Raw genomic sequence first — 9,628 nt, 5'->3', positions numbered from 1 at the left:
TGTACATAGGGTCGCTATGAGTCGCAAGCGACTCGACGGCACACAACAACAACAGCATTAATTTTCCTCAGAAATGTTTCTTAGTATTCAGATACAGGCCTTTAAAATATTTTATTAAACTTAACTTTGATTATTTAATGATTTAGGATATTGTTGTTGGTGTTTATAGTGACCCTATGTACAACAGCCCTAAACTCTGCTCTGTCCTGTGCCAATCTCACTGTCTCCGACACTCCCATCCCGATTATCCAAGTCACTGAATCAATCCACCTCATAGAGGGCCTTCCCCTCCTGCGCCTGCCCTCCACCCTCCCACGCATGATGTCCACACCAGTCTCTCCTTACAACATAGCCAAAGTTCGTCAGACAAAGCCTCAGAATCCTTGCGTCCAAGGAGCAGTACGGTTTAACCCTCTTAAGGATAAATCTGTTTGTTTTCTTAGCAGTCCGTGGTACCCTCAATACTTTTCTCCAACACCAAAGCTCAAAGGCATCAATTCTTCTATCCTCCCTAGACATTGTTCAACTCTCTGATGCATAACAAGTGATTATTACAAAGACCATGGCCTGTATCAGACGCACCTCAGTCTCCAGAGAGACACCATTACTCTTTAGTACTTTAGAGAGGTCCCTAAGAGCAGACTTTCCCATCACAGTATGTCTTTTAATTTCCTGACTGCTGGTGCCAAAACTTTTGATTGTGGAGCCAAGCAGACTAAAGTTGTGAACAATCTCAATATCTTCACCATCCATCCTGATGCTGCCAATTGGTCCAGTGATGAGAATCATTGTCTTCTTGGCATTTAGCCTCAATCCACATTGAAGGCTATAGTCCTTGACCCTCTGCAGCAAGTACTTCAGGTCCTCTTCAGTTTCAGCAAGCAGGGTTGTGTCATCTGCATAATGCAGATTTTTGATAGATCTTCCACCAATCCTGATGCCACATTTCTCCTCATAGAGCCCAGCCTCCCAGATGATCTGTTCTGCAATTCAGAGCTTCTAAATGATCATATATACACACTGTTTTAATATGATTGTCACAAATCCTGGTGGAATTTTGAGGGAGAGGGAAATGTAACTGGCATGAGATTGCAGAAGTGTTTGTGAAAAGTCTCCAGCTGCACATTCCCTAAATTAATAAGGAATGTGCTCCTCTGTGAAGAGTCTTTTCATGTCTTTTGCCCCTTTTGTGATTAGCAGTCTTTTCTTTCTGGAGGCCTTGTGGTATTCTGTAAACTTTTGTTATGAGACCCTTGTCTGAGATTACATTGCCAAATATTATTTCCCAGTCTGTAGGTTTTCTTTTCACTCTATTGGAAAAAGCTTTTGATGCACACTGGGACTTAATTATTAGAAAACCCCATTTGTCAATGCTGTCCTCTCCAGCCTTTCTGGATATTTATATTATAGTTTAGGGCTTCGTTTGCAAGCCTGTTTATGCCATAGGCCCTTAGGGCTTCATTTGCTTAAATAAGTTTGATCTCAATTCATCTCAGGATTCTCATGGTTTGGGACTTTACCCTTTAGATCTCTGATCCATCCTGAATTTATTTTTTTGTGTATGATGTGAAATGTGCATTCTGTTTCCATTTTCTGCAGGGAGATGTCCTGTTTTGCAAGCAACATCAGTTAGAGAGATTATAGTTTGCTTATTTAATAAGTTTTGATTCCTTGTCAAATACCAGTAGACTGTAGGTAAATGGGTTAATTTCTGGGTTCTCAATTCTGTTCTGTAAGTTAGTCATTGTACCAATACCATGCTGTTTTGGTTACTACAGCTGTGTAGCAGGTTTTGAGATCCGGAGGACTATATCTCCCGCTTCATTTTTATTTTTCAGAAGAGGTTTGGTTATTCAGGATCTCTTTCCTTTCCAAATCTGCCAGTTGCCTTCTCTATCTCTTTGAAAAATGAGTTTGTTGTCTGTATTGGGATTGTGTTGAACCTGTAGATTGTTTTTGATAGGATTGCCATTTTCACTATGTTAAGTGTTCCTGTCGATGAACAGGGAATGTTTTTCTATTCAGTTAGATTTGTTATTGTTTCCTGTGTGAGTGTTTTGTAGTTTTCCTTGTAAAGGTCTTCTGTGTCTCTAGTTTGTTTTATTTCCCATTACTCTACCTTGTGCTTGGCTGTTGTCCTTGGGGTTACTTTCATTGTTTCCTTGTCTGTGCTTTCTGTGCTTCTGTAGAGAAATCCCCCCTTTTTTTGTATCTTGATCTTTATCCTGCTGAGGCAGACCCAGGCCCAAGAAGACATTAGCTAAGCAAAAACAGGAAACCTGTTTAGCAGGCTTGACTCCCAGGAACAGTTCCCAGTGAATAGCTTTAACCATATAAGGTAGATAGAAGTTCAGCAATAAGTAACAGAAAACCGGTCCTACAGCTGAGGGTTGGCTGCCCAAGAACCAAATGAGGGAATTTTAGCTAACCTATGACCTTTCTCCCCAAGTGCCTAACTAACCTATTGCCCCTCTTTAGCCAATCTGCTTAACTAACCAATCATAATATATATAAAAACTAGTCTATACAAAGAGACCCCAACCAATGCCTTGTAGTAAGCCTGTATGAAGAGGGCATTTTGCCTTTGGGGACCCTGATCCTTGAGAGGCTGTTGTCTCTGTCAGCACTCCCTATGGAAAAGAAAGTCTTCCTTGGTTCACCAGAAAAGCCTGTAGCATTGTTCCTTCCCTGTAGTCACTGGACAGGAGGTCGAATTCCTGCAACACTGCCACTCTACTAAATTGGTGTGCTAGATTGAATAATCTTTTGTTGATTCTTTGACGTTTTCTGTGTACACTTTCATATCATTTATGTATACTGACAGTTTTACCACCTCTTTACTGTACACGATGCCTCTTATTTCCTTCTCTTGTCATATTGTCCTACCAAGTACTTCTAATACAACTATTAAATAAGAGTGGTGATAGTAGTCTTGTGCTCCCTGTCCGTTAGAATGCCTATAGTCTTTCTCCATTGTGAATGTTGTTGCCTCTTGGTTTTGCATATATATTTTGCTGAGGGTGAAGCCAGTTTGCTCCTTGGAGTAAAAGATTTTAATACTGTGTTTCACGTATTTTGGGCTTGTCACCGGAGGGACCAGTCCTTAGAGAAGCACAGAACGATGCTTGGAATGCTTGGAAGGCTAGAGAGAGGGTCAGTCAGCACAGAAGAGGAAACCCCTGGATGAGATGAATTGACACAGTAACTGGCCAGTGGGGTCAAGTGTGTTGGAAACAGTGAGGTTGACTCGGGGAAGGTCAAAGTTCAGGCTATTGTTAATAGGGTTGCTATGTTGACTGAAGGGCACATAACAACAACAACATGTTGAGGAAATTCCCTTCTATTCTTATTCTGCTATTTTAATAATGAAGGGATGTTGTATATTGTCAAAGGCATCTTCTGCATCAGTTGATAGAATCATGTGGCTCTTGTTCTTTGCTTTTGTTAATCTGATGAATTTCATTGATTGTTTTTCTTATGTTGAACTGTCCTTGCATATTGGCATACCCATTATGAATCTCACCTGGTCGTAATCAGTTATTTCTCTTATATACTATTGGATTCTCTTGGCCAATATTTTGTTAAGAATTTTTGCATCTATTTTCATGAGGGCTATTAGTCTGTAGTTCCTTTTTTGGTAACATCTTTGCCTGGTTTGGGTATTATACTTTCTTTGTAGAATGACACTGAGATGTTCCTTCTTTTTCAGTTTTTTGAAATAATTTAGGTAGAATTAGTGATCATCACTGAATGTTTGGTAGAATTCAGCTGTGAAGTCATCTAAGCCAGGACTCTTTGTAAAATAGATTCTTTGTATGACCTATTCAATTTCTTCTTTTGTGGCATGTCTGTTCAAGTGTTCTACTCTCTGCGTCAATCTGGGTAGGATGTGGGTCAAAGAAAGGAAATTCTAAGGATAAGGACTGAAATCCATGGAATAGAAAATAGAAAAAGGATTGAAACCATCAAGAAGACCATATTCTTGGGAAGATTAATAAAATAGAGAAATCATTGGCCAGTTTAACAAGACAAGAAAGAGAACACACAAATAACTCTAATTAGAACAGAATCAGGTGAAATGAAATCAATAATAACAGAATATTATGAAAAGCTATACTACAATAAATTCAAAACTACTGGACATGGACAAATTCCTAAAAAAGTAAAATTTTTTAAAACACAGTAAATAGACACTATAAAGCGCAATAAAGCAAATGTAAAGAAACACATAATGCTAACAACAATATTAGAAAACAAATTCCTGTCACATCACCTGCTGCATGTGCAGATTTTAAATTATAGCAATTTTTAAAAACTCTTTCTTTCACTAAAACTCAAACTTCCTGCCATCAAGGCAATTCTAACTCATAGTGACTCTCCATTATTTTGGAGCCTTTGTTAACCAGATTGTTCCATCTTTGGCCATTGCACGCTGTTTTCCCTGGGCTACTGTACCACTTTAACATGCCCTCAGTATGGATTTTTTTTTAGCCCCTTCCTTAACTTTCAGACACTACGTGATGTTTGGCTCATCCTGTGAATGTCCCTCCTCGACTGAAAAACAACAGTGGGTTAATTTAGGTGTGCTGGTTTAGGTGTGCTGATTTCTACTGGTGTGTCAGTTATTTCATGCTGCTCCAGCTAATAAAGAAATATTTGCACATATTCTAATGCAAGTATGTACATGTTGCTTATCTTTAAACTACTCCAACAATAAGACACTGAACTCCTACCATTTACTATCCATTTACACCTTTGTTTAATTTCAGCATACCTGTATAGCATTACCTCAGTTAGAAACATAACAACCCTGGGGGAAACACCTTTTTCAGGTAGAGCATAAGCTTATGCACGGTTCTTTTGCCTTTAGTCTCACAGGGGTCACACATTTCCAAAGTTTTATAGGTCAGTACCTTGCTCCCCAACCAGGTCAGCACCTTGCTCCCCACCCACTTTAGTGAAGTTATTTCTTGCATTTGCAAGGTATGTTCACTTTCTTCATAGTCTTAAAAATGTCACACACAGCCTGGCCCATTATAGACACACTGTTGCACATGGTGTTTTTCCACGTGCAATTCCTCCAAGTGCTTTTGAATTCAAAATCTTTAAGAGAAAAGGAAATATTAGAGACACGCATTTTGATCACATAAAAATGGCTGCCTTTTTCTTTTTTTAAATGAAGTGTGTGTGTGTGTGTGTGTGTGTGTGTGTGTATAACCTAAGTATCTTATAAGGGTTTTTATCAGGGCTCAGAACCTTCTCTTCTCTCTCTCACATATACATGAGCACATACATTCTCCATCATACCACCAAACACACTCAGACCACCCCACACACAAAAAATTCTTGAGCAGGGTAGATATTTTTCTTGAAATTAGTGAAAAAAAATCTCAAATACATTATATAATGTGACTTAAAAACTATGCCTGGCTACTGTAATTATTAACACTTTTTCTTTTATTAAAATATCTAGGGAAAAGTAGAAGTATAGAAGATAATTTGGCATTTGCGTTTTTCAGTTTTCAAAGTAAAAACATGAACTTTGTTTAAATGTTTAAAAAGCAATTTCTTCAAAATTGAATTTTCTATAACTGAACTATTGAACTACCTCAAAATATGCCTAATCTCTGATAGGTTCTTCTTGCAAAACGAAAACTGGACGGAAAATTTTACGCTGTAAAAGTACTACAGAAAAAAATTGTTCTCAACAGAAAAGAGGTAAACTCAGATAACTGTTGCTTATTCTAATTAAGCCCATTTTCTCAGTTAACAGAATAGTTTTCTGTTTTATAATGAGTTGGTCCTTTACCTTTTTTCCAGCAAAAACATATTATGGCTGAACGTAATGTGCTCTTGAAAAATGTGAAACATCCATTTTTAGTTGGATTACATTATTCTTTCCAAACAACTGAAAAACTTTACTTTGTCCTGGATTTTATTAATGGAGGGGAGGTGAGTTTTAAAATTAGTTTTCTAATACCCACATTGTTCTTAAGATGTCTATATTGACAGTCCGTTGTCAACTAGTATTTTTTTTTAGTATCCAAGGAACTGGCTAAGCTAATGCACAATGCCAAGAAGTATACTTGGGGTTCTTAAATATTTTATGATGTAGCGGGAAGGTTTGTGAAAGAATTTTGGTACGAAACTACAGTTTCATAAATGCTTTGCCACCAAGCTATACAACAATAGTTATATACAGAAATATTAGAGAAAAACATTATTTATAATTTAGATCATTTGTTTCAGCAATTGTACATAAATTTTATGCCTGCCTGACATTTTTATAAAATGTGTGAAGCTATAGAGGCCTACTGCTCAGGAGTTGCACAACCAACCTGAAGACATGGTGTTCAAATCCCCTAACTGCTTCAGAGGAGAGAGACGGCAATCGCCTGCTTTGCAATTTAAACCCTCTGAAATCTCGTGGGAGTATCAGCTATGAGTTGGTTCTGAGTTGACAACAAATATCAATACAGACAACAACTACATTATTAATACTTGACCCATCAACTGAGATAGGCCTGTAAAGAAAAGTTCTGAGATTAAATTAATTTAGACAACCTCCATGTGATTGCATTCTTAGTGATTCATAATGTATTAGTCTATTAAAGGTTAGGATGTCTTCCTTAAACGCAACTAGGATTTCTTTTCAAAAGAAATCTACTCCAACCAGTTGTTACCACAATATAACTTAAGCTTAACCCTGCAGAACTTCCCTCTTTCAAAAGGAGTAAAAACAAAAATATCCAGCCTATATGTTTTTTATCACCTTCAATTTAAAAATGTTACCAGTTAATTCAGATTTTTCTAAAAGTAGCATTTGGTTTAAGTAAATGATACCCAGGAGTTGTATTTGGTGTCCAGTCACAAATTTCCAATCTCTGTATAGTTTGTTTATGGAAGAACAGTCTAAAAAGACCCAGAGAGACAAGTTCAGTATCAGGATTGCTGGTCATCACTGATAATCTTTGCTGGAACTGTTGACCAGAGAGAAAAGGTTAGTATCCAGTTAAGACTTAAGAAAGAGGTGGGAGTCACTGAAGCCAGAAAGAATGAACCAAAAGGCTTTTTGAACAGAGAAGATGGACAAGTGGGGGCACAGGGCCAAGAGAGTGCCAGTTCTGTGCTTGGAAATTGTTCTTTCTCACATTCAAAGAAATAATAATCACAGCTTTTGTAGTTATATGGTATATTTTTTTCTTATTATGTGTCTTAATATTAATTTTCTTCTGTCTTATAGCTGTTTTTTCACTTACAAAGAGAACGGTCCTTCCCTGAACACAGGGCAAGGTTTTATGCAGCTGAAATCGCCAGTGCACTTGGTTACTTACACTCCATCAAAATAGTGTACAGGTACAGTTTAAAATTTTACTTGTAAACATTTTAAGTCTGTTTCAGTTAATAGTCCAGTTTTCTTTTCTTTCCTTTAATTTTTTAGAGATTTGAAACCCGAAAACATTCTTTTGGATTCAATAGTAAGTATTAATTTTTTAAAATCTGCTAGTTCTCAAAAAAATAAAAAACCTGCGAGTCCTCAATTTTTGTTGTTATGCTTAGTGGGGAAAGGCAATCTCAAAAGCTTACAGATTGTACAATAACATTCTCAAAGAGAGAAATGTAGGGCTTGATGACAGATTAGCGATTGACAGGTCACGGGGGGGGGGGAAACTGGGACAAAGGAGAATAAATAGGTGACATAAGTGAGTTTATGTTGGTGATGATTTCAGGAACCAGCAATTGGGATAAAATTTCATAGAATTTACTTACACATAATGCATGTGCATAACAACTAAACGGAGTTGGAAATCTAGGAAACTGTACTAGACCAATGACAGTTTTCCTGCTTGAAATTCTAGAATACTGCATTGTTTATTCTAGATGAGTCTCAATGTACTGTTTTAACAAATTCTTTTTAATTTATAATTATTTAAAGGAAATTGAAATAATTTCTTTTCTTTATATCTATGCATTCTTTTTTTCTATCTGACTTTGTGTTTGTCAGGGACATGTTGTCTTAACTGATTTTGGGCTATGCAAAGAAGGAATTGCTATTTCTGATACCACAACAACATTTTGTGGAACACCAGAGGTAAGAATCATGTTTTATTATTATTTATAAATCCATATAAAAATTAAATATTGTTATGTGCTATTGAGTTGCAGAACACAAATTATGTCTACAAAATAGGATATAAGTGGAGTTGTGCTGCAAACCCAAAGGCACATGATTGGAATCCAGTAGCTGCTTTTTAGAAGTATGGGTAATCTCCTCTTATACACTTTACAATCTTTGAAGAGCTGCTGGAGGATCAACTCCGGGTCATTTCTGACTTGATGACATATAACAACAGTTTCTACTGAACATTTAAAGATTATTGGTGGTAGTGGTGATTGTTATGTGTCATCAAGTCCCCTGTGACTCATAGCGACCCTATGTACAATAGCCATAAATCCTGCTCTATCCTGTGCCAGTGTCACTGTCTCAAACACACCCACCCCAATTACCCCGCCACTGAATCAGTCCACCTCATAGAGTCTTCCTCTCCTGCACTGTCCCTCTACTCTCCCAAGCATGACGTCCCTCTCCTAGGACTTGTCCCTCCTTGCAACATGTCCAAAGTCTGTCAGACAAAGCTTCACAATCATTGCCTCCAAGAAGTAGCCTGGTTTAACCCTCTCCAGGATGAACCTGTTGGTTCTCTTAGCAGTCCATGGTATATTCAATACTCCAGCACCACAGCTCAAAGGCATCAGTTCTTCTTCTATTATCCCTAGTCATTGTGCAGCTCTCTGATGCATAGCAAGTGATTGCAAAGACCTGTATCAAGTGCACCTCAGTGTCCAGACTGACATCATTGCTCTGTAGATGTCTCTGACAACAGACTTTCCTAGTGCAATATATCTTTTAATTTCCTGGCTGCTGGTGCCAAGAGTGTTGATTGTGGAGCCAAGCAAACTAAAGCTGTTTACAGTCTCAGTCTCTTCACCATCCATCACAGTGCTGCCAGTTGGCTCAGTGGTGAGAATATTTGTTTTCTTGATGTTGAACTTCAATCCATATTATAGGCTGTAGTCCTTGACTATCTTTAGCAAGCGCTTCAGATCCTACTCAGTTTCAGCATGCAGGATTGTATCTTCTGCATAATGCAAATTGTTGATGAGTCTTCCTCCAATTCTGATGCCATATTTCTCCTGATAGAGCCCAGCTTCCCAGATAATCTGTTCTGCATATAGATTGAAAAAATATGGAGATAGGACACATCCTTGACATACACCTTCCAAATTTTGAACCATGTGGTGTTTCCTTGTTCTGTTCTGACAACTGCCTCCTGGTCCAAGTATAAGTTCTGCATAAGCACAATCAAGTGTTCTGGAATTTCCATTCTTTTCAGAGTCAGCCACAGTTCGTTGTGGTGCACGTAGTCAAATGGCTTTGTATAGTTAATGAAACACAAATAGATGTTCCTCTGGTATTCCGTCTAACTTACTTTGGACATGTTGTGAGGAGAGACCGGTCCTTAGAGAGGGACATCATACTTGGGAGGGTGGAGGGACGGCGCAGGAGAGGAAGGCCCTCTATGAGGTGGATTGATTCAGTGACTGGAATAATTGGGATGGGAGTGTA

The 9,628-nt window shown here is 38.0% G+C and overlaps 1 protein-coding gene across 2 annotated transcripts in view; it reads left to right on the top strand.

Annotated features, from left to right (window-relative positions):
- Nucleotides 1-9,628, top strand: part of SGK3 (serum/glucocorticoid regulated kinase family, member 3) — a 139,080-nt gene that overhangs the window by 70,431 nt on the left and 59,021 nt on the right. For both annotated transcript variants that reach the window (XM_006880421.1, XM_006880420.1), the window contains exons 8-12: nucleotides 5,635-5,718; nucleotides 5,821-5,952; nucleotides 7,244-7,356; nucleotides 7,442-7,478; nucleotides 8,006-8,092. In XM_006880421.1, the coding sequence (XP_006880483.1) occupies nucleotides 5,635-5,718; nucleotides 5,821-5,952; nucleotides 7,244-7,356; nucleotides 7,442-7,478; nucleotides 8,006-8,092 (453 nt within the window). The remainder of the gene's footprint in view (nucleotides 1-5,634; nucleotides 5,719-5,820; nucleotides 5,953-7,243; nucleotides 7,357-7,441; nucleotides 7,479-8,005; nucleotides 8,093-9,628) is intronic.

The sequence above is a fragment of the Elephantulus edwardii genome, unplaced genomic scaffold, assembly GCF_000299155.1.
Source record: "Elephantulus edwardii isolate Elephantulus edwardi_28Jun2011 unplaced genomic scaffold, EleEdw1.0 scaffold00008, whole genome shotgun sequence".
NCBI classification, from domain to species: Eukaryota; Metazoa; Chordata; class Mammalia; order Macroscelidea; family Macroscelididae; genus Elephantulus; species Elephantulus edwardii.
The sequence above is the reverse complement of the archived record's forward strand: the minus strand, read 5'-3'. Positions and strand labels throughout refer to the sequence as shown.